Here is a 26,291-nt window from a genome sequence, read left to right as displayed (position 1 = left end):
TGTGTGTGATGTTTTCTGCATACAAGATGAACAAGTAGGGTGATAGAATACAGTGGGCCCTCCTCTTAGGCGGGGATCCATTTCAGATCCCTCCGCGTAAGGGGAAATCAGCGTATGCTGGAGCTCCATTAGAAGTAATGGAGCTTGTGCCCGCAGTGCACGGTGACACGCGCGCGCCATTAGTTCTTCCAGGGTGAGCAAGAGGCTCTTCCGGTGTGGCTTTCAACATATGCTGAAAGCCACATATGGCGCGCCCACGTAAAACACAGGTGCACTGTACAGCGTTTCCTGACCCCTTCACCAATTGAGAACTATTCTGTTTCTCCAAATTTTGTTCTAACAGTAGCCTCTTGTCCTGAGTACAGGTTTTGCATCAGGACAATCAAATGTAGTGGCAGTCCCATTTCTTTAAGAGCATCCCTTAGATATTCATCATATATGCAGTTTACGGTAATCTATAAAGCACAGACATATTTTCTTCTGGAATTCCTTGGTGCACTCCATCATCCAATGTATGTTTGCTATGTGATCCCTAGTGCCTCTTCCTCCCCTGAATCTAGCTTGCACCACTGGAATTTCTTACTCCATATATAGTAGGAGTCTCTGCTGCAGATTTTTTTTATTCATTTTACAAATATTAAAAGATTATACATCGGGTATTTTTTTAAAAACAAAAAGAAAAATTTTAGATAACGTATAATCAAGAATAAATAACATTTATATTTGATATCCATATTTACTCATCCTCCAACATATATTTTGCTTCCTTTCTTTAATTTTTTTCTTCACTTCTATACGCAACCCCTATAAAACTTACTTTGTAATTGTGTCAATATTACTATACTTCTCTGAGTATTTAAGTCACTACTATATCATCCTCCTCATACTTTTAGATACAGAATTCACAAATAACATACAGTATGGTTCTTGTCATTTTCTAAGGGGCTATATAGACCGGCACTTTGTGCCGGCCTGTAGGCGGAGTCACAGTGCAGCGTCTGCACGCTGGATGCCGTGACTCAGCCCGATCACATCATGATGTGACCCCGGCACTGCATCTAGATGTTGCAGTGCTGAAAGAGCATCAGAAAGCCACAGCACCACAATTATGACGCCCTTTAGAAGGCGCAAAAAGGAGCCAGTTTTTCTGGCTCCTTTTTGTGCTTTATGGAGGCCAGATCAGTATCGTGGCATGCAATTGCTGTGGCACTGATCCGGCCACTAAAGGGGCAGCTGGATGCCACCCATCTGTACAGCCCCCAAGTTCCTAATCTTTCAATTAAGTATTATTCCTGTATAAATTCCATTTTCTTTCTTTAGGTATACCATTAAAGGTTCCCAGGTTTTATAAAAATCGTCCATTGTCTTTTTCTTAATTAAGTAAGATAACTTATCAATCTCCATGTAATCATACATCTTTAAAAGTCACAACTCTCCATTTGCAATTTCGTTGTTTTTCCACAATGAAGCATACATCATCCTAGCAGCAGTAGAATGCTGCAGAATTTTGAGCATAACTCTGCTTGCATGAGAGATCAATGCAATGGTCCTGTAATTACTGCAGTCTTTTGTGTCTCTTTTTTCCCCATGAAGGGGAATGTATGTCAATCATTTCCAATCTGTGAGCCACTGTTCTGTTTTCCATACTTTTTGGCAGATTTTAGTTAGAACTAAAATTGATCCTGTCTTTGTGGATTGTAGCAGTTCAATTAGAATGTCATCTGTTCCTGGTGATTTATTTCTTCCAATTGTATTGAGTGCAGCTTTCACTTTACTTACCAGGTTTTGGGTTTTATCTTCTTCTTCTTCCTCCTCCTCCTCCTCCTCTCTCTCTCTCTCTCTCTCTCTCTCTCTCTCTCTCTCTCTCTCTCTCTCACACACACACACACACACACACTTAATGGTTTCATGGAGAAATTTCTATACTTGTTTTTTTTTTTCTTTATATCCAAAATTTATTGAGTCAAATGGGTGAGGCTACAAGGACACTAATAGCCACAGTTTAATCCTATGTCATAGGAGAAGCTGAAGACCTCAAGAGTCACACAGCTGCAGCTTGCTTTTAGATGCTGGAATTCATCCACTGCTTGAGATCTTCAACAACTATGCCAACAACTGTGCACGTAGCCCCATCCATCCTGAAGATCCATCTGCTTCATTTAATGCGGCTTTCGCCTGAAGGAACATCCTTCTGTCAACCATGCTTTTCCACCAGTGGGCTGGCATAGCACAGTTGAGCAGCCAACACACAAAACCACTGTCTGAGCATAACTGAACATAGTTGTGATTTTGTAGCTGGACACTTCACATCCATGAAATAAGAGTTGGGATTCTGGACCAGATGTTTCTTCTTGTGCTTTTGCTTCTCCTCATCAGGAGAGGGATGGAAGAGGTCCTTTGCAAGAGGCATGTCCATGTGGAGGCAGCGACGGCCGAAAAGCAGAAATTTCTATACTTGTTAATATAAAGGTTTTTGAAACTCTTTCCTGGTTGAATTGTGTGCACATTCTGTGCCACAACTTTCTTGGTCTGGGAACTTTTCCTGCTCCAAAATAGGTCTTTATAACTGTTTTTGTTGCTTGAAGAATCTCGTTTGCCTATCTACCCTATATGGGCCTTTGATATGCTTCTGGTTTCTGTGCTGACCACCTGTGTTTGGAACTCCCCCCCCCTCGATTGCTGTAGCAAAGTTAACAAACACAGATTTTGATATCTGAAGCAGGATAACAAAATTTATGGAATCCTTATTACTGGGAAGCTATACTTGCTGAATATCTGCATTTCCTGCTAAATGCAAGGGAGCGCTATGAGGGAACAGGCTGGTAAAAAGGTATCAAAGTTTACTGTATTTCCGAAGAGGCACACAAAATACTTTGTGCGCAGGAGCACATGACTCACAGCTCCTACATTGTCAATCCCTCCATAACATGTGTTGAATCAATGCAAAACCCACCTTCTACTTCCTACTTATAAAGCAACAGTGAAAGGAAAGATTTTGAATGGGAAATTTATTTTATTTTATCTCCTGCTTTAGATTAGTAAAGAGGCACTGGTCCCTCATGTGATTTCTGTAATTAGCAATCTATTTACGTAATATATATAATTTCTTTTCCAGATTTGGGGACTAGAATATGACAATCCTGGACAGTCACCCCTCTTTTTTTGCAGGGGATCTCTTCTGGACCTCCTCACAAAAATGGGGTTTCACATTTATTCAAACCCCATTCATTCTCCCTCTGTTCGTCACTTGTGCATAAGTGAGGGACGTGAGTCCAAAGACTGTGAGAACGGAGGGAGGACTGTAGTTTACAGAACTGAGGAAAGAAATAATGAGATCTGTCATTTATTTGGGATTATCTTCAACACTCTATTTTTATTTACCTGTTTGGGGACATTTTTGGATGTCATCTTTATTATGCAGATGATCTTTATATAGCACTGAACCAATAACATGAAGCATTCTAGATTACTCTTAGGGGTTAAAACACATAGGTAAATTAAATTATAAACACTCCTTACCTGTCTTCACTAAAGCGTCGACCAATTAAGACTTTACATTTGTCTTCGGGTAGACAAGCAGTCAGAAGAGGAACTGTCCGTAGTACTCTACTTTCCTTCAGTTAATATTGAATATAAAAACAAAAAACAACTTTCTATGTCACAGCAATCTTTTTTTCAACCTCACGTTCTTATTACCAAAAAGAAAACACATAAACATTTCCAAGTAAAAAAAACTAAATAAACAGTATAGTCCAAATACAGTTGCCAAGAATGGAAAGGAATGTATGACATTCTACATTGCATATACATTGTAATATTGTTCCATCTAATTTAGTAACTATGTTCCACTAAATAATTAGTGATCCTAGAATCCTGAGTAGGTCCTCCTAAAGCAGGAGTGGCCCACTCTGGGGATGAATGTGCCATTTCAACCCTTCATGGGCCAATCCACCACTGCTGCCTCCATCCTCCTCTGGTGCCACCATTGCTCTTCATCCCACCACAGCTGCAACCTCCTTCCCTTGTTCAGATGATGAAGAAGGGGGGGAGGGAGAGAGAAATGGGGTTTTGTTTGTTTTTTAAAAGCTTTCTAAAGAGGAAGCTACTATCTTCCTATGGGTCTTCAAGGCTAAAGCACAGGTGATATTCTTAAATCAGCCCTATAGGCAGAAAGGAGCCAACTATGTAAGGAGCCAGGCATGATGGCAGTGAGTTTTTCCCTTTCATCTCCTTTCCTTTATCTTCTGAAGAAGGGAAGGAAGAATGGAGGATGGCAGAGTCAGAATGAGACAGCTGTGGAGGGGAAGGAAGGGGAATGGATGACAAGGGCAGTGGGTGTAAGAAGGTGATTTTAGTTTGAGGACAGCAGTAGTCACTGATTTTGCCAATGAGATATGGCAGCAAACCTCAATGGTCACCCAAAAAAAGGCCAATTAACACAAGATTTTGGGGCAGGGAATCCGGAGACTGGAAGCAGTGACAGCCCATCAGCTGCACATTTCCCACTCCTGCTTGCTGTAAAGAAATTTAACAGGGAAATACACACCATTCATGCTAATGTTTAAAATAGAACTGGGGTTAATGAAGAAAAGCACAAACTGGATATTGATCAAGGAATCTTGACAAAACAATGACATACCTATCCCCTAACAGTTCTGTTCAACTTACTGTTAGGCAGAAAACTTGTAAATGTACCAAACAAGCAGGTGAAAGCTATCAGAACAGGAACTGTTTTCATTACCATAGAAAAATAAAATGCTAATTTTAATATTAAATAAATATATGCAAAATCACAAATAATTTGAAATCATAGAATTGTAAAAGTTGGAAGGGACCCAAAAATCACCAAGTCCAATCTCCTGGTCAGTGCAGGAACTCAGGTTAGAGCATCCCCATCCTCTATTTGGGAATAGAAAATAGCTGTATAACAGTGTGAATGGTTGGGACTTTTCTGCCAATCATCTACTGCAAGAAAGGACTAGTCTAGTTTTTCACATTTTAAGCCAGAGGTGAAGCCTGAATCTGCATTAATACCAGCACAAGTGTCAGACCCACTAAGAATGGGACTTGTAATAATAATAAATAATAAAAAAATTATTTTTATACCGCCCTTCCTATGATCAGGGCGGTGCACAACATAGTACAAGTACAAATACAAATAATACAAATACCACACAGTAAATAATAATCACAATTTTCATTAAAATTACATTAGAACCAATTTCTGGCCAGCCTGCCACTGCTGCCAGAGAGGGGGAAGCTAACCGGGACCAGCGTCCGGGAATGCTAATGAAAACAAGAAGGTTTTTAGCTCCTTCTTGAACTGGGCCAGGGAGGTGGCCGAGCGAAGCTCTATGGGCAGCGAATTCCAGAGGGTTGGGGCCGAGATGGAAAAGGTCCTCCTTGAAGTGGAGGTTAACCTTGTCCCCGGGACCCTCAATAGCTGCTGCCCAGATGTTCTGAGTGTGCGGGGCAGATTGTATGGAGAGAGGCGGTCCTTAAGGTATTCTGGGCCCAAGCCATTAGGGCTTTATAGGTAAAACCACACCTTGTATTGCACCCGGAAGCGTATAGGCAACCAGTGCAGGCTTTTAAGCACAGTGTTATATGGCTGGCCCTGGGTATGCCAGTAACCAGCCTGCTGCCATATTCGCACTAATTGTAGCTTCCGGGTTTGGTACAAGGGTGCCCCATGTAGAGCGCATTGCAGAAGTCCAATCTGAGGGTTATCAGGGCATGTACTACCGTTTTCAAGGTCTCCCTGGTCCAGGTAGGGACGGCAGCTGGCGAATCAGCCGAAGCTGATAGCAGGTGCTCCTGACTGTCGCATCCACCGAGATGTAAGGTGGAGCGACGAGTCAAGGAGCACCCCCAGACTGCGTATAGAGTACTTCACAGGAAGCGTGATCCCGTTTAGGACAGGTGGAACCACCGCCCTGGGCCAGGGGAACCTATCACGAGCACCTCCGTTTCTCTGGATTCAGACTGAGTCGATTTTTCCTCATCCAGCCCATTACCGACTCCAGACAAGCCACGAGAGGAGAGATGCAATCCCCGGTCATTGCATCAGTCGGAGACATAGAGAAGACTATTTGGGTGTCATCAGCGTACTGATAACCCCGCGCCCCATGTGTCTCCGGATGATCTCTCCCAACGGTTTCATGTAAATGTTAAAAAGCATGGGAGACAGAATGGCTCCTTGAGGGACCCCAGACGTGAGGGCCTCTTATCGGAGCACACGTCTCCCAGCTGCACCATCTGGAACCTCCCAGAGAGGTAGGAAGCGCAGTGCCCCCAATCCCCACCTCTTCCAGGCGCTCCAGAAGGATACCATGGTCTATGGTATCGAAAACCGCTGAGATGTCCAAGAGCACCAACAGGACACGCTTCCCCTGTCGATGCCCAGACGGAGATCATCGACCAAGGCGACCATGGCCGCTCAACCCGTAACCCGCCCGAAAGCCATTTTGAAATGGGTCCAGATAATCCGTATCATCCAAGATCGATTGAAGTTGGATTGCAACCGCCCTCTCGATCACCTTCCCAAAAATGGCAATAGCGATATTGGCCGGTAATTGTTGTGCATCAGAGGGTCAGAGGAGGGCTTTTTTATCAGCGGTTTTACAATGGCCAATTTTAAGCTGGATGGAAATTGCCCATCCCTCAAGAGGTATTATAATCCGGTAAACAACGAGGTACTACCGGTCCCCCCTGAGCCGCTAGCCATGAGGGACAGGGATCGAGAGAACAGGTTGTCTTCCGAACACTTCCAAGGATCTTGTCTACATCATCGGTACCACCAACTCAAACTGATCCAGTTTAACAGAGTCCACGGAGGCTCTGGACACCTCTATCCTAGGTTCTGGCTAATGCCGGCGTAAGACCCTCGCTTATCCGAGAGGTTTTAATCCGCAAAAGTTGTTAAATTGGTCACAGCAGGCCTTAGAAGGTTCAAGGATCTGGTTCAGGGCAGGAGGGAGCTGAGTTAGCTCCCTGACTACCCTGAACAACTCGGCTGAACGCGACTCCGCGGACGCAATACGAGCACCATAGAACGAGTTCTTGGCTGCTCGTATCGCCTCTCCAAGTCCTCCAAAAGGCGGTCTGTACACAAGCAAGTTAGCTAGCTCCATGAGTGGCATACCTTTCCCCATGATTGAAGGCATGCTCAGGCAGGGGGAGGTCTTTAGATCCTGGGAGCCAAAGTCCCCCCAATCCATTCAAATCCGGTGCACCAATCGGCTTTTATTTCTAACGCAGAGCTCAAAAGTCAGGGAAGCAAGTTCATAGAACTTTCTTTGTAACTGGGAAGGGGGTCTGGGGTCAGCAGTCAGTCTCTGCTGTGGGCCATGAGATGCCACTGATACCTCTGAAAGAGAAAATGAGCCTAACTCTGCTTGTCTGGTAAGACAAAAGTGGGTAATGACAAATATATGAGAATTCTATTCTCTTTGTGATTTGTGCACCATCTAGATAAGCACATGCAGATAATCTATCAAAAATTAAACAACCCTATTGGTTATTAACTAATGATATAGTGAGTGATTGGGAAAGATGAAATTGCTACCTAAACAGCCAAATTGTACACGCTATAAATCTGCAGCATTTCTTCCTTTCATGAAACCCCATTAATTTCTCCAGAATATGATTTAGGGCAAAGTTCATTTTCATCACAGTTCATTTTTCTGTTGGAATAGAAGACTTAAGAACTTTTAAGGCTAAAGACTGCTCAAAAATTCAGTTCCCAGGAAAGCTCTCTGAAATTTTAACCCATCCTCAGTGGAGGCTCCCGAATGCTTCCTTGTTATCCTTTTCCCTTGAGCAATGAAACACAGGGATCAAAGCTTATACATAAACATAAACCTTAAAGTCCCTCTATTGTTCCCTTCACAGGTAGAAGATGCATAGTGCTGGGCACATGCTTTGCATGTAAGTGGTAGTAAAGCTCAAGCCTGGAAATCTCAGTTAAAAAGATTTTATGACAAAAGACCGAGAAGATTTCAATAGATCTTGTCTCTTCCATGGAGAACCTGCGGTTGGAGTAGAAAGACCCAATGGACAGCTGGAAAAGAAAAATAAGTAACTTCAGTGTGCTTGCTCATAAAAGGACCTTCACGTGTTTTTCTTGTAGTCAATAATGGTATTCAGGAAGCAGTTACAAGACCAAAAGTGCATCGGATTAGCTGTGGATTTTTCAAATCCGTTCATAACCGGTTGAAATGCTTATATTTAGTTTTCTACATAATGAGTCGAAGCTTGTTTCCTGTGCTGTTTCTAATTTATTGTGTGGTCTGCTGAAAAAAATAGGGTAGATGTCTTTGTTCCAGTATAACACAATTATTATTTTAATTGAGAAATTCTCATTTCATTTTTTTTTCTTGCTTCTATGTGAAATTGCAGGAGCTGATTTTCAGCCACTATCTTTAGATGAAAAATCTTTTAGGCTTTTCTCCCTGTTTACAACCATGAAGATACCAGTAGTAGTATGTGAATTTGACTACCTTTTCCATGCCTTTTAAATTGAAATGATCTGACAGTTGCTTTCAGGGCACTGCATCCAAATATGTATAGCCATTTAGAACTGGCGTACATAGGGGTGATTTTATATGATGAACATCATGTGCAACATCTCTACATGTGTACAAGGAATATTTTTCCCACCCTACTGCACATGTCTTAAACAGAGTGTCAAGTGTCACAGAGAAAACACTATATTGCATTGTGAAGAATCTATGCCAAATGGCTTGTGACTGGAAACATCAGCTGCAGTGAGTCATATTAAATATCTTCTGCATGGCAGCCACACCACATTCCTCAGACTTTTTGTAATGGCTTCCGTGATGGCGAACATTTTAGAGACTGAGGGCCCAAATTGCAACCCAAAACACTTATTATCACAAAGTGCCACTTCCCCTGGCTTACAGTAACAACCTCTGGCGAACTCGTGCTGGGGCAATGGCAGTGTGTGCCCTCAGAGTTTCCCTCCTGTTGCTTAGAAAAGGAAGGACAAATAAATCCAATGTTCCTTCCTCATTTTGTCCTGTTGGACTGATGCTAACAAGGATTTGAGTATCTCAAAGGCTCCAGTACTGGAGCTCTCACAGAATTGGGCAGAGATGGTCTGTCCTGTCATCTCAAGAGTTTTCATCTTATTTATAAGACTAATTACATCAGTAAGCAAGTAATCCAAACCAGAAATATCTTTCAGTTTTAGATGCCAGGAAGGGATTGTTTAGATTCCAAAGGGTATAACAGAACTCCATCCAGGATACAAAATGGTAAAGAAGGGAATTAGTTGCTAAGCTTCTAGTTTTCCAATATTACAATGAGACACTGGTACATAGCCTCCATTTAAACTTGTCCTCAAATGACTTACACATCAAGGAACTTGAGTTCAAATGTAATGTTTTATTATATATGAACTAATCAAAACACTTTGATATAAACTATTAGATGATGGTAATGAAACAAAATTGCCTTAACATTTTTGGAAAGAACTACATGATTAATATGCATACCAGTACTACCAAAGTTATTTTAAAAGCAGTTTACTACTTGCAAGAAGGAAAGAACACTTGGGCTAGTAGGAATAAATGGACAACTAGGGGCCAAAACTGGAAAAATACATTTGCACAGGGGGAAGATTGTGAGCATGCATGTTCATATTTGTGTAAGAAACTTGGGACTTAATTGTCACATAGGGGTTCAACAGACCTCCCCACTGGAACAGCCTGCAGCTGCCCCTTTCCTGGCCTTCCGCAGCACAAAAAGAAGCTGCAAAAGTGCCTCCTTTTCACACTGCAGAAAGGGACACCTTAGCCATGGTGGCAGTGGCTTTCAATGCTCCTTTGGCATCATTTGAACACTGTACCAACAGAGTGCTGTGACACCCCCCCGTGTGGTTGGGCATGCATTGTGACGCCACACAATGCCAGTGTGGAAGCGGTCAGCATGCATACACCATGCCCCCTGTCGCCCCCACACTAGCATATAACGCTGGTCTGTAGAGGCTCATAATTTCATGTTGCAATTACTTCATAAATATAATAGCCAATAGCCATATGCCCTAAATCAGGGGTAGGCAACCTTTTGAGCTGGGGCCGGGTTGCTGTCCCTCAAACAACTGGGGGGCCGAAGCCAAAAAAAAAAAAAAAAATTTAAATATTTTTTTTAAAAAATTAATATATAAATAAACCAGGACAAATGTGGGCAAAAATTTCAAATGGAAGACACTTTTTTAAAAAAAATGGAGGACATGTGAAAAAATTTGCTGATTTTTTAAAAACGTTAATATAAATGCATGTTTCTGAGGCTCTATAGACAATTGCCCCCCAAAGGCCCCGGCGGCAATCGGCGGCAGGGACCGGGCTGGGGCCGGTCCCAAGGCCTTGCCGGGCCGCATCCGGCCCGCGGGCCGCAGGTTGCCTACCCCTGCCCTAAATGATTGGGTTTTGTCCAGATTTAGAGCATGTACTCATGTTTGGCCTATTAGGTGGCCCAAATGTCTGTTTTAAAGAGCACCGTTAGAGAACTAGTGGTACATGGTTGCACATGAGTCAGCAGTGCGACGCGGCAGCTAAAAAGGCCAATGCGATTTTAGGCTGCATCAATAGAAGTATAGTATCTAGATCAAGGTAAGTAATAGTGCCACTATATTCTGATTTGGTTAGGCCCCACCTGGAATATTGTGTCCAGTTCTGGGCACCACAATTCAAAAAGGACATTGAGAAACTGGAGCATGTCCAAAGGAGGATGACTGAAATGTTGAAGGGTCTTGAAACCTATGAGGAGCGCCTTAGGGAGTTGGGGATGTTTAGTCTGGAGAAGAAAAGGTTAAGAGGTGATATGATAGCCCTGTTTAAATGCATGAAGGGATGTCATATTGAGGAGGGAGCAAGCCTGTTTTCTGCTGCTCCAGAGACTAGGCCCCGGAACAATGGATGCAAGCTGTAGGAAAAGAGATTCCACCTCAACATTAGGAGGAACTTCCTGACAGTAAGGGCTGTTCAATAGTGGAACATACTCCCTCGGAGAGTGGTGGAGTCACCCTCCTTGGAGGTCTTTAAACAGAGGCTGGATGCCCATCTATCGGGTATCTGTCATATACTGAGAGTTCCTGCATCCAACTCTATGATTCTATGATTCTGTGGCAAAATAAAGTAAAACAATGGTGGGATACAGACTGGCTAAATGTAGCGTGGTGGCGGCGGCAGTAGGGTTAGGGAGCGCGCACCATTCAGATGCTCCCTACCCCTAGTATGTACTAGGGTTAGCCTAGTATGTACTGGCAGCAGCAAAATGGCGGTGTCCTGTCTACACGGGCACCGCCATTTTGATGCGACGGCCGCTTAGCGTCCGCACGTCCTGGAGTCATAAGGATGTCACGAGTGCACCATTAGTGCACTGCAACGTCTTTATGGTGCCACAAGAAGGACCCGCTTTTTGTGGGTCCTTTTTGCTGCACGAGAGAGCCGTGCAGTTTGTCCGCTGCGGCTCCCTCGCGCAGCAAAGCAAGACACCAGCAGACCGCCCTTTTTGGGCAGTCTGTATAGCGCCAATATTCTGCCCGAGTGTTTGGTGGGACTCTTTTATCCAGTTAGGGTAATCAAAACTAAGATTTACTTGTAAGTGAAACTGTTTTATCCATAAGACTAAAAAAAGAACAAAATCATAATTCAATTGTTGCCTAATAATGCAGAAAATAATGCAGTTATCAAGTGTGAGCAGAGGTGGCAATTTAAACGAATGGCTAGATCAGTTTATATCCATTCTTTGGAATGAGATATAAAGTCAGAACTGAACTAAAAGAACTACAATTAGCCCACCAATTCTAGTTGCTTTTTAAAAGACATTAGTGAAGTATAACGGTTAGTTATGTTTATAACCCACTGTAATGGCATGTATGCTCTTAAATTCTACTGACCAAAGGAGAGCTTTGGTATGGCTAACCTTCCCTGGGTTTGCACCCTAAAAGGCATATACTGGATGGTTATTGCCCTCAGAGAAAACTGATTCAAAATCCAAAGAAAGGGAAAATTCTGTTTTAAGAATTTTGCCTATAAATGTTGTCATATGGGGCATTACTTCACTGAAGTGCAGAAAAGGATATTTGTCTCTTTTTTATGGGAAGGATGCGCTCTACCTTTCAGACTTTCTGTTCTATGGAAAATGTAACCTATTTCTTTCTATAAACTGAGGGCCCAATCTGAAGAATAATTGCATTTGACATGTGATCACCACAGATGTCAACAAATAAATTATTCAGTTATGATGAACCACAAGGAATGTATTCTATATAAAACTTTACATGATACCCAAATTCATGGAAAGTAACTAGGGAAATACTGTAGCAATTTTCTAAGTTACATTTGGATTTTTGTTTAATTGATCACTTGATTTCCTCTGAAATGGGTAATATGTAACATAAAAAATCTCAGTACTCAATATTCATTGTTCAGTGGGGAATTCTATACACAGTAAATGAAGTTCATTAATGGCACGAGATCAATGCATGTGAACATAACAGTCAAAATATACTCTATCCATAGCTTTAAATTTTCTTCATTGATTTTTAAATCAGCACTATTTATGCATTGTGATCATAAAACTTTTTCTTCTGCATTCTAGACTACCAAAGAGAACTTTACAGTCTTGTAACTCCAGTCACATTCTGCTGTTTAAATGTCGAAGAGAAAATAAACAAATCTTTGTTAGAATTTACTCTATCGTGATGCAAAGAAAAGAAAGAAGAGGTGTGCACAGAATTTACAGTTTTTTCTCTGAAACTCACACCTACAGCTGCAGAACTATCAAATGTTTCTTAAATATGCTTCAGTTTAAAAAATTTCCTATCTGCTGGGAGTTTGGCCTACCAGTATCACATGCACCTTGAAGTCAATTCAACTTTGATCAGTGTTTGTATGCAATATGATAAATTGCTTTTTAAAAACCTGGATGAAAATGCTCATCTGGAGTACTATTCCAAGCACAGTATGTGAATACACTCCATTGGACCATGTTGTTAATAATCTTAGATTAATCTTATGCCTGGTACAGACAGGCACATTGTGGTGATATTAGGGCTCGATATGGCAGATGTCCAGACGCACCCAGTCCTAGTGACGTCACAGGTGTGTGCACCCATCCACACAGCAGGCACCAAAGCTGCACAGCTGTGGCGCTGCGTACAGACGCCTATCAGCAGAAGCGGTGTCATAGGGCTGCATCACAGCCCTTATGACGGTGCAAAAAAAAGGAGCCGCCTAAAGGCACTCCTTCATGCCCATCTGCTCTAGTCCCACGATAGTAAAACTGATTTACATTCAATTTAGATTTTCATTTATGTATGCTTATGGAACTGGTATTTTGTGCAACAGCTTTTACATGCATTCATGTGTGATTATAGGTTATCTATAAGACAAAAGAATCTTACTAAAGATGTGAGAAGGGGAAACATACTAGCTCCACTCTCTCTGTCCAAGTTTCCATACTTTATGGAGGGAACCTTATGCACCAAAAAGGGTTAACAAAAAATCAGAGAAAATTTTATTATATTCTTGCACTCTTAGCAGAACTAATTTCCACCTCTTAAACAAGGTAACAAATGTGGAACCCCTAGATATGCATGGACACATCTAAGAATTAATTTTGCTTAACACCTCTGAATATCACCCAGTTTGACTCTATGGCCAAGTATACACGGGCAGGAAGTGGCGTGGCAGTGCCGATTAGGGTTCTGAAGTGTGCAGCAACTGTATACTGCGTAACCCTAGAAAGTGCCGTCACCGCCATCATGCCGGTCTCCAGTCCACATAGAGCCCGCCATGATGACGTACACAATGAGCAGCATCTGCATGTCACGCACAGGAAGCGGCATCATAGGGCTGCATTGCAGCCCTTATGACACTGCAAGGAAGAAGCTGCTCTAGGCAGCTTCTTCCTGGCTGCATATCGTTCCTGTGCAGCTTGGCTGCTCTGGGAACCATATGCAGCAAAGAGGGGCAGTGTTTCGCCAACCGTATGTATAGCCCCTACATTACTGACACCTCAATTCCAGATAGTGTTCTAGATAGACACTCAGAAGAAAGTATCAATAACTGTGATATAGAGAGTCAGAGTGGATTGAGCACTGGATTATGACTCTGGATACCAGGGTTCAAATCTCTGCTCAGTCACAGAAACCCACTGGGTAACCTTGGGCAAGTCATGCTCTCTCAGCTTCAGAATAAGGCAAAGACAAACTCCCTCTGAACAAATCTTGTCAAGAAAACCCTGTAATAAATTTGCGTTAGGGTCACCATAAACTGGAAATGACTTGAAGCCACACAACATGATTGTTAGATGGGAGGCATAATTTTTATGCAGTAAATTCTACTTTTGTTCCTTATTGTTTATCTGTTTTGTAACATTTATTATACTTCAATAGATATATGTATTGAAAAGACCCACTTATCAACTCACCTATCAAAATCCATGGGATTATTTTTAAAACCAGTACAGTATATGTATGGTTGGACAGTCACTGGTTGGTAATGGTAACAAAATTCCACATGAATCTACAATTTTCATTTGCACTGTTTTGTGCTGTTTGCTGAACAAATGCCTCATTCAAGTTAGGTATTCCCCATAGTCACACTCACCTCTGCTGGATGCTGGATGATATATAGACAAGTGGAGACTTTCAGTGGATGAACAGGCAAGAATGGACACAGGCAAACCTTTTGAGGACGGCTAGAGGAAAGGGGAATATAGAAAAAATATACTGGTAGTTAATAAATGAATGTTTCTGTTGTGCCTTTGGTATTGCATCTCAGATAAACACAATGACCTGTAATACTGAGGGGAAATTGAGTACTTCACCTTCATCCAGGCATATTAAAAATAAAAACAAAGAACTTTTACTGAATGCCTTAATCTGGGGTATTTATGGCCACAATTAGAGCTCTATGGTATTTCAGGGCAATACAATGTACTATGTCCATAGAAGTGTTCATTGGTACACAATCAAGGGCACTCCATAATACCCAAACACTCACATCAAGGAAAATTCTTTTCATCTTAGTAGAAACATTTAGTATAAGTAGCTGTTAGCCCACTTTTTTCTTTTAACCAAAAAAAGGCAACCACAATACATAAGGAATAGTTTTCATGGGACAATTTTTGTTCCAGCTGTTTTCCACCTGGATGGAAAAACCTGCAACTCTACATGATAGTTAGATGAAACTGGTTTCATCAAGCAGTGAAAGCCAGGCTTCTTACAAAGTAAATCCCATTTACTCCAATAGCACTTAATTCCGGTACACAGGATAACCCCACAGGAATTTTATATTGGATTTTATTATTTATTCATATCCTACTTTTTCTCAACAGAATTCAAAGCAGTGGGCATAGGGTTACCAAACAGTCTTCCAGACTCTGACAAGATAAGATGTCAGTGTATCAGAAAGGGTGCTCTATCAAGATCCCATGGGGCAGTACTAAACGCTGCCCCTGTATGCCCCGGGTTGGTGCCGTAGCAGCCGCACTGAGGATGAAAGGATGTCACAGGCTTGCTCGCGCGTCACAATGACTCCCCTTCCGGCCAGCACCGTTTGGGCACTGCGCCGCATGTGAGTCATCATGGCACACCCCATAAGTGTGCATGCCATGATGGTGGCAGAACTAGGGCTCGGAGCATGTGAATGCTCCACCCTAGTTCAGTCATAGCACGCAGTCAGGCCGGCACAAAGTGCCGGTCTGTACTGCCTTGTAGTGAAGCAGGAAGAAGTACCCAGATTTGCTGAAAACTAGTTTCAGAAGGCCTTATATGATGGGCTATTCAAGGACCGCAAGGTCTGTAAATGGAGTATCAGGACCCTAACCCTGAAAGAGTACTTTCACTTACACAGCAGATTCTTTGGATTTAAGGCACTGATTCCCAAACTGTGTCTTTCCAGGTGTTTTGGACTTTGGCTCTCAAAATCCTAGACCGTTGGCCAAGATGGATGAGGCTTTGGGAAGTTGAAGTTACAAAACACCTGGTGGCCAGAATTAGAGAATCACTGATCTAAGTGAATGCTTGTAATTTTAGGAAGCAGATGTTTTTGAGTAAACAGTGGGAGCTGAACTGTGATTCAAGCAGACATTACTGAAATCATATAACATACTGGGGGGGAGCAGTCTTTCATGTTTAAGAGTTCCAGCAAAAAGAATGAGAGCAAGAGAGAAAGAGAGGAGGAGGGGAAGATCAAAATGGTACAAGTTCTTAATGTCAGAGAGTAATCTCATGAAAACCTAGTTTCCTTATTAAAGAAACATCCAAGAGTCTTAACAATTTATACAGTACTGATAAGATTATTCAACTATACTTTTTGTTTACAGTTTTAAGGGTGTAAATTATCCCAACCTTAAAATTATGGTAATAGACAATTAGTGTCAAAAATATTTACTGTCCTCTCCATATTATTCAGAATTAAAGACCTAAATTGAAGAGTTGTTTTTACTAGCTTTTACAATATAAGAGTCATGGCATATAATCTCCCTTTTCAGACACATATTCAAAAAGAAAGAAACAGTAATCAACACATTTTTAACAAACAACACCAATAAAACTAAATGAACAACAAAAATTTAATGAAACAGCACAAAATAAACCAGCCATTTACCCAGTTTCTTGATGGAATAAGGATGTTTTTATGGCCTTCCAAAAAAGTGTACCTCTACTAAAAAGGAACCAGAAGAAATCTGCTATGGCTTTGTAGATCACAAGCAATAGCCAGAATCTAGCCAATAAACAGAAATCTCATCCATATTTCTGTAATCCATTTTTGTAAGTCCCAACCCCACTCATGAGCCATATGGTGCCATTTTGTGTATGCTGAAATGGGCAGCTTTTACAAAGAGCAGGGTGCTAATGAATCTGAAATGGTACAAAGACACACATACACGGAGCCAAGGAAGATGCTATTCAACAACATTTGCAGACTGTCAGGGTACTACTATAACTCAACTCTGTGGAATTCCTTTCCATGGGAGGCCGGCAGGCAAAGATGCTTTTGTTTAATCAGGTTTTTAATGAATAAGTAAAGGGGATTTTTATTGGGGATGTTTTATCTTTTAAACTTTTGGATGTTTTTTAAATTATTTTAATGTATTTTATGAAGTGAATTTAATTGCTTTTAAATCACTGTAAATTTAATTTACTATTGGTGAGTCACATTGGGTCCCACACTGGTGGTGTATAAATGAATAAATAAATAAACTGCACACCTGAACACCCTTCTAAAACAGGCAATTCCTCACCCAGGTGAGGGTCATCTTTCTTTTAGCATCTGCCCACTACAATTTATAATAGTTTCCAGTCACTTGTGCAAACATTCTACTGCCATGTCTGGATCAAAACAGAATGAAAGACAGGTAGCTCATTATTAAGATAGAAATAATAATTGTTATATATTTTCTAGCCAGATTGAGAGCTTGAATGGAATCCCCTCATCATATTCCATTTTTGTTCTAAATACCATAATTTCTAGGCAGCTGAAAACCTTGTTCATAAGATAATACAGTATTAGATACAACTAAGGGCCCGAACAGACAGGCGAAACTAAAGCTGCTTTGGGTCACTTTGGAGGTATGCTGTTTAAATGACAGATGCATCTGCAGAGGCCAGAAGCTGCACTTCAGTCCTTAGGACTGGGGTGTGGCTTCTGGCCTCTTAGAACACATGCATTATTTAAATAGCATACCTCTAAAGTGACCCAAAGCAGCTTTATTTTGGCCTGTCTGTTTGGGCCCTAAGCTATGAAAATATGAGCTTGAACATTGCTAAACATCCAAGCACTGAAATATGTAGCAATTTGCATTCTTTTAACTTTCCTCCTCATCTGTCCACTCACTCTGCTGTGCTGTCCAGCTGCTGCACATGTCTATTGTGTGCTCCACTTTGTGCTGTAGCTCCAGGACCCCTTGCCCACTGCCTCATCCTCCTCTCTGGCAGTCCCGGGAGCCAATCCTCGGGGAAGGATATGTCTCCACTTTTGAGGGAGGAAAATGGGACCTCCTCTTTCCATCTGCTGTCTCTTGCATCACTGCCATTGTTGCCATCCGGGCCAGCCTCACCTCGCTTCCTTTGCCGGGATGGCAGCAGGGGCAATGGGAATGCAAGAGGCAATGGATGGAGGGGAGGATCCTGCCTTCCTCCTTTCCTTTTTCAGAGTTGCAGACCTCCCTCTGTCCCTTGCTTCTTGCATAGTCACCAGTGCTGCTGTCCTGGGCCAGCCTCACCTAGCTTCCTTTGCCAGGGTGGCAGCAGTATGGACAATGATGAAGATGCAGTGGATGGAGGGGGTTTTCCTGTCTTCCTCCTTTCCTTCCTCAAAGGCAGAGACAAGCCCCCTATCCGCTGCCTCTTGCATTATCACCAGTACCACCGCCCCAGGCCAGGCCAGCCTCACCTCACCACCTTTGCCTCTCCCTCTGCAGCTGCGGCTGGCTTGGATGACTGATGCATCTCATATCCCTGCACCTCCTTGTGACCCCTGCTTAAAGTGATGTCATACTTCTTCCCCTCTCCTTTGGTTTTTATGAAAATGTTCTCAACCAGCCTTTTATGCTTGAAGTCATGGACCTCCTCACTGGTGAATAGACCTTTTCCATATAATACTGCTTTTCCTCCTTTCCTGTTTACATTGTTCCTTTTGAATAAATTACATCCTTCCGTTGTTATGTTCCAGTCATGAATCTCATCCCACCAGGTTTCATTAATACCTCCTAAATCATATTTGCCTTCCTGAATTAATCTTGCTTATTTACCTTGTCCTGAGCACTGGTATAGACCATGGTTCATCCCCTCTTACTGATTCTTTATTTTTTTCTTCACACTCACTGGTGGTACCATTGTCCCAGTTTCCTGTGTATCAGTCATGCACTTTTCACCAGTACAGTACCTGGTGTCCCTCTTTCCTCTGGAATACTGCCTTCCCCTCCCATTTATCCAGTTTAAAGCCCCAGTGAAGTCCGTAGGAGTCCCGGTAAACACAGCATAACTCTTTTGCATTATGAGGGTTTTTTTAAAAAAAATGTATTGTGATTTTAAAATGTTGTTGAAACAGGCCCTTTAATCCTGTGATAGGAAAAAGGCAAAATATAGAGAAAATAAAGTAAAATTTCTTAGTAGAAGTTTGACACCATGGAACTATAAGTAAAAAAGCCAAATATTTCCCAGCAACACCATCTGTGCCACCAGTTCTTCTCTCCCAGTATTCTTTTTATCATCCTAGGCCATAAGCTTGATCAGGAAGGAGTACTGAAATAACCACCTGAACTCCAAACTTTTTCATCTTCCTATCAAGAGCTTTTTAGTCAGTTGTGATGTGCTGACAGCTTTATCTGGCACTATCATTTGTTCTCCTGTAGATCAGAAGAAAGGGTTACCAGTCAGAGGTTTTGACAAGTTTCTTTTCTCTACATCACCAAAATTCTCTTTTGCCCCCTCTCAAAATGTGTCTTACTCTTTCAGTTTCTCTCCTTCTGTTATGTTCATATTCCATTCACCTCTTCCTTCTTCTTTTCCTGCCAAGTTTAACAGTACAGGTGCTGTTTTATCACACAGACATTCAAATTGTAAGGGAGTTACAGACAGCCATAAACTGAGTAGTGTGGCTGACTGGTATAGTAAAAAAAATCTAGAATTTCCAACATCTGATTATGAATTGCAGCGAGATTATAAATAATACATATATAGCCAAATAAACACATACACTTCTAGCATAGTGTAAAGATAAACCAGTGTAGCTATAATGAAACCCATGGCTGCACAACTGATTGTAGATTGGATTAACATTGTGGATTAATACTGAATGATACACAATGGGTGCCATGGCACTTAGGTCACCCAATGGTCAACCAGCTTCCTAGCCACCCAATCAAAATTGGTTGCGTGTGTATTTCCAAAATAACTGGTGGCACTGAGGCCCCCTGAGAAAGTAACTGCTTGCACAAATTATTTTTACACTAGTGTAGTGCTCGCAGAGATAACAAACCACCTGCATGTTAAATTGCCCTAGGACAACCAAGATTAACAATGAATGATCCACACTCAGCTCATGGACCTGCACAGTAACATTGACCTCCATTTCTTTTACATACTAGCCAAAATTTAATGAAGAGATTCTGTATCCAATGTCAGGAGAATTAGGACTCATTTTCCTTCCTACTGTGGCACCAAAGACATATTCTAGTCTAGAGGGTTTCTTGCTCTCCAGAAAACTTTTATAGTATTCTGTCAGAGCTCTCAACAATGGCTGAAGATACTTCTGAGGAAATATAAAATTGAATTTCTACATGCTACTTTGCCTGTCTAAATTGAGGAGCCTAGTTGCACCTCTTGATTCTTTTTCAGTGTTTAAACTGAAACTGTGATAAACAGACTTTAAGACAAAGAACACACAACTATTAATTATTTGTTTACTCTTTATTACTTTTGTTTGGCTTATTTCTGCTTTTTCAGTTTTCTTTCCATATCCTTGTTTCTGTAAGTGTGTAAAATTACAAAAAAAAAAACCCCTTTAAATACAGCATACCTGCCGCACTGAGCATCCGCCGACGGCAAGCCACAGTGATTAAATGCTGGTACTGCAGCCATTCACAACCACAAGGTTGTGACTTCGATCCCTTGCATCCTTCTGTAGGTCGCTAAAATAAGTCCCCAGCTTCTTGGGGACAATTAGCTTACACATTTAAACTGCTTAGGGAGTGCTTAAGTCCACTGATAAGTGGTATAGAAATGTACTTGCAACTTGCTATTGCATGTGGCCCAGGGAGAGATTCTGCATGCACCATCATTGAATTCCATGATATTTGAGATCCTGTGGTCTTTGCCATCTGTGGGGGTATCTGGAACAGAACCCCTGGAGATAAGAAGGGCCCACTGTAGTACAATCAGCCTTCAATATCTGTGGACTTGCCACCCCCAGATTCAGTCATCCTCAAACGGCAAGCCCACATTGTTTCCAATGGGAGTGTGTCCACGTGCACTGCCATTAAAGACAACAGGATCCATTGTCCCTCTTGGCAGTGTGGCCATGTGCACACACCGCCACTGGGAACAATGGGGGGTATCCCTAATGGTGGCACAGCCACTTGCACATGCTGGCAAGCATCCACAGATTTTGGTATCCGCAAGGGGGTCCAGAATGGATCCTCCACAGATACTGAAGGCCATCTGAGGATTTTTTTATAGTAAATAAAAAGACCCAATATATTCCAGGGAGAGAGTCTCCAAAGACAACCATTAGCAAAGGCCAGTTCTGTTACCCCCTTAAACTTGTCCTTTTCTTTTTCAGTGCAATTAGGTGGCTAGCAAGCTGTGTCTGTACTCAAATAACTGAAATATAATGTTATGTTTCTGCTTTAAAGCTGGGTTTAAAGCACATATGCTGTTTTAAATTTACACCTGAGCTCGTCCTTTCCTGCCTTTAGCAAATCTGAATTTCTTTAAAAAGCAAGCTAGATATTCTGCACAGAACATGCTAATGTTTTTTTTGTCTGAAGCTCAGCCCTCACAATCCTATCAGCCTGTCATTAAACTGAAACCTCTCTCACAGCAGGCATTCAACACAGGAATTGGAAGTGTGAAAGAGACTAGTTGCTTCATTTGGCTGCCATCTCTGGCATTTGTCTAAAAACCTCCTCCTGTGCCCTTTCTGGCTTATAAAAGCAGCCAGAGGAGGGCGGTCTGAATGGGAAAGGGAATGTTGAAGGGTTCACTGTGACAAGGCAGAGTTCCATCTTGTCCAAAGGAGGCTGTGGAATTGTCTTTATTACGCGGGAGAGGGGGTCCCGGAACTTGACTGCACTTAGATAACTACCACCCAGTCTTTTTTGGGCAAGGTTCTGGAGTGCATGGTAGCCTCTTGGTTCCAGGGGTTCCTGGATTAAACTGATGATATACATCCATTTCATTCTGGATTCAGGGTTATCCATGGAACTGAGACAGCTTTGATCACCTTGGTGGATTCTGAGAAATGGACAGGGGGAGTGTAACCCTGTTGGTTCTGTTAGGCATCTCAGTGGCTTTCGGTATCATTGGTCATGGTATCATTGTGAATTGCCTCTCTCAGATGAGGCTTAGGGGTCACTGCTTTGCAGGGGTTCTAGCTGTTCTTGAAGGGGAGAACTCAGCAGTCAGAGCAGGGAAATTCCTGTTCAGCCCCCTGCTTGGTTTTGTCCCCCCCCCCAATGCTGTTTAACTCTGATATGAAATTGCTGAGAGAGGTTGTCTGGAGATTTGGATTTCAGTGTCACCAATATACTGATGACACTTTCCTTTCTATCTCTCCTTTCTATCTAACTACAAGAAAGATGTTTTGGTTTTAAATCAGTGTCTGTTGACAGTAATAGACTGGGTGACAGCAAACAAATTCAAGCTTAATCCAGACAAGAAAGAGATGCTCATGGTTGGTCAGAAGGCATATCAGGGAACTGTCCTTGAACACTCAGTTTATCTCTGTAACCTCTGGCTGGCTGTACACCAACCTATCTCAATTTTACAGATAGCTGGGCTAGTTTCCATGGTTTCTTCCTCCGTTAAGAAAATATTAATATACACATCCCCTTTATATGCACTGCACTTTTCTTCTTAGGTGTCTTGAAGATGTGAGACTATAGTGTGAGATTCCTCACATCTCCAGAACTGGCTCCATATGTTCTTGGAGATGGAGGTCAGTTCTTGGGCTCCAGGACACATCTGAAAGTTTGGCAATTTTCTTGGAGATAGAACTCAATTCCTGGTCATTTTAGGCTAGACTTGGAGGGCTGGCAATCTTATGTACAAGACTAATGAAGGAAGTTGTGATTGCTGAAAGCAGCAGAATCCAGCAAAAAATGATCAGTGTTCCTGCAAAATACCTGAAAGGTATTCCAAGATCATATTTAATTGTGGAAGTTAAGAAGGATCAGCTCTTATTAGTACTTGGATAGGAGACTGTCAATGAATACCAGGTGCTATATCCTACATTTCAGAGGAAGTAACTGGCAACATGATGTCTGAGTATTCCTTGACTGAGAAATCCCTATGAAATTCATGAGGCTGCCATAAGTTGACAGATGATTTTACACACACATTTTTCCCCAGTTGAGCCAGTCCTAAATAAGAATTTTATATTTTCTCTTCTAAATGTTTCCATAGTTTTATATACCAACATTAACAATCTAAGAATGTCTTCTGTGGTGTCCCTTTTCACTCAGATCGAACCAAACCAGTAGGCTCATTTTTGTGTCCTTTGTTTTTAATGCATACACAAAGTAAAGCTGGTGCTGGAAACAAGATGCAAGCAAGTGGAACTGCATCCAGGGAACAGTTCCAGATGTATTTTACACAAGGCTAGCTTCAGCTGGATGTTGCCATCCAGTTTGTAACAACTTTGAGCAAATTGTTTTAATTGGCTACATCATTGTATTTTATGTTTTATTTGTGCTACTAAAAATATTAACTCTCTAAGCTACCTTATTTCTTGACTGAAAAAAAGCTAAGGTATAAATATAACAATAAATGGATCAAATAGGAACCATAAAGGGCAGAAATAGATGTGTTTTCAATAGATGTTTCCTAGCTTTAGAGCTCGCTCCCTCAGGGGGTCTGCAAATGTCCAAGCTTGGGCATTTGGGGAAGTGATGGAAGATTTATTTAAATGAGGTTAGGGAAGTGGCTGTATCTGTTTGTTAATCCATCATAATAGTTTAATTACCTGTATTGTAAAATGAGTTTAAGGACCTAAAGGATGGTGCTAGTGAGAAATTCAATACTTTTTTAAAAATTACTAATCTCTGTCTTCAAACTAATCTTTTCCAATTGCAAACTCTTTCATTAGGACACTTTTCAAACACTGTATAGGCTTCTGCTACACGTGGTTCTTTTGAAGTTGGCAGTAAAATAATATGATCACAGGTGTACAGAACACCAGGGGGAAAAGTTTTCAAAACATTTCTTCTTTCCAGTGTAATAACCATTGGAAAATGAAATGAAAGGAATGGGGATGGTGGTGGTTGTGTTAGGAATCAGAAGCAAGTTACTGGATGTTGATTCTTGCAAAAAATTTAAAAGGCAAGGGAAAACACTGAAGCAGGTGCTTACAATTTTTGCTTCAGTCTATTCATAGGACATAATAGGCATCTAATTTCCTAAGTAAGGCTGAGATTGCAGATTACTTTTCCTCTTAAATGAATGATTCAATAAAAGCATATTACTTGAAAATGAGCAGAGAATTCTCTGGGAAAAGTTATCCACTTTTAATCATTCATTTGCCCAACATGAGAGTTTGTGGAATTCAAATTCTAGTCGTGAGTACATGTCAATCAAATATAATCAAAAGAAAAAATAAACTTTTTAACATTTATTATGTACTACCCTAAGCACTGCAAAACACAATGGCATCTATTTTCCCACTCCAAGTGGAAAAGCTGCTCCATTCTCCAAGTACCATCAGAAGATCTTCTGAGGCAAGAGAAGAGGAGAAAAAAGTAACTAAGCTTGAACCTGTGAATAGAAAGCAATGGAGATGAAAAACAACAGAAAGGAAATTACAGTTCAAACCATAACCTTCCCAAATTTTGCTTACAGATATAGAGGAGGTTTCCTATTTGAGGCCCCTATACTTCCTTCACAATGGCAGGAGGGGTGGGACCAGCAAGTGTATCTCCATTTATGTGTTGGTCATCATGCATATATGAATGCCCAAACAAGGTTAGAAGTGATCACATAAAAACATGCACAAGCTGGGACATCCATTCTTCAGATGGCTTTTTTCTGAATATTGGATACTGGCTTGAAAATGTCAGAGGGGGTGGTCAAGGTTCATGCTTCAGCAAGCTGAACACACCAAGATTTTCTCTAGAATGAAAAACAATGCACTTGACATCTAGTGAGGATACAAAGGGATTTTACATTTTAAAGTTCAAAGAAAGAGCTTGCTTGCTTTCATTCAGGATTCCATGTCCACTTAAATCTTTGATTTACTTTTAAATACAGCCACAAAAGGGTGACAATTAATTCCAGCTTTGATCATGGATCTTCCCTTGTTGACAAGTAATGTGACACCACCAATCATTTTACATGACTCTCAAACAGACACTACGTTGTAATGATTTTCAGCCAAAATGCAATCAGCCTGACTTCCAGCAAGTGAAGCAATATGCCTGAAAGCTGCACATTACAGTGCTAAGATATTACTAACAACAGTTAAATAAATAACTTTATTACGGCCATTTGGCCAGCACACTAACTACAGTTAAAACTGGAAGAAATGCTCGAAAGAACACCACTCTGGATAAGGGCTTTAAAGCAGCCCCTTAAATTTCCTGAAAGGCCTAATATTCATGTTCAACTTTCAAGACATCAAAGCCAGCTAATGAACTCTTGGGGGAAAGGAAGAAAAAACAATAGTAAATAATCTGTGGTGCAACATTAACTAATTACCCATGACAGGGAATTTTGGCTTCAGAACTCTGGGGTGAAAAAAAACATTTTTGAACTTTTAACAAAATTCAGGACTGACCCTGAGACTGTGGCTGAATTCTTCTTCTTTTTTCTAAATACTAAGGAAGAGAATTTCCTCAGTATTTCTGGCTGTAAGTGAAGACTCAGTTGGGCACCTAATTTATAGCGCTTTATAAATAAAGGTTAATAATAATAATAATAACAACAACAACAACAACAACAACTGCAAATCTATGAAAAGGAAAGCCAAATTTGTACTTTAGGTGCACGCCTGATCTTATTTATTTGATTATTTCTATCTCATAATATGCATACAGTGTATACAGTGTATTATTACAGTGTATAATAAGATCTATTTGCCCAATTTGAAACAATTTAAACCAGAAAAAAATGATTAAAATAGAATCAAAACATTTTAAAAACCATCTTGATTCACGTAGATATTTTCTGAAAAATATAGAAAAGCTCCTCAGTCTCACCTCAAAAGAGGCAAATCAGAGACATATCACAGAGACAAAGATAAGGAAAGCTTTTCCCAGCTATATATGTAGAACTATTTATGAAGATGGAAATATCCACCAACATAAGTGAAATCCCTTCCTTCCCAGTAAAATACAAACCCACCACCTCCTCCTCCTCTTCCGCCAGTTACTTTTAAATATTGGCTTTCTCCCCCCCCCTTCCAGTCTTCACAACAATCCTATAAGTTTTTTTTTCCTTTATTTATTTATTTGCTCAAGACTTAGCAAAAATTCATAACCTCCGAAATATATTTGTACAAAGATTTCCAGCGTCTTGAACTTAATCTTTTTCCCCCCTC

The 26,291-nt window shown here is 41.2% G+C and overlaps 1 protein-coding gene and 1 pseudogene across 1 annotated transcript in view; both read right to left on the bottom strand.

The window, feature by feature from the left end:
- DTWD2 (DTW domain containing 2) overlaps positions 1-26,291 on the bottom strand; it is a 119,066-nt gene that overhangs the window by 54,386 nt on the left and 38,389 nt on the right. Inside the window, exons 2-3 of the mRNA XM_042453812.1 lie at positions 14,640-14,730; positions 3,520-3,614 (exon numbers count right to left, since the gene is read on the bottom strand). Coding sequence (XP_042309746.1) covers positions 3,520-3,614; positions 14,640-14,730 — 186 coding nt within the window. The remainder of the gene's footprint in view (positions 1-3,519; positions 3,615-14,639; positions 14,731-26,291) is intronic.
- Positions 1,908-2,431, bottom strand: LOC121923407 (annotated as a pseudogene).

The sequence above is a fragment of the Sceloporus undulatus genome, chromosome 2 (assembly GCF_019175285.1).
Source record: "Sceloporus undulatus isolate JIND9_A2432 ecotype Alabama chromosome 2, SceUnd_v1.1, whole genome shotgun sequence".
NCBI classification, from domain to species: domain Eukaryota; kingdom Metazoa; phylum Chordata; class Lepidosauria; order Squamata; family Phrynosomatidae; genus Sceloporus; species Sceloporus undulatus.
This window is presented reverse-complemented; position numbering and strand designations above follow the sequence as displayed.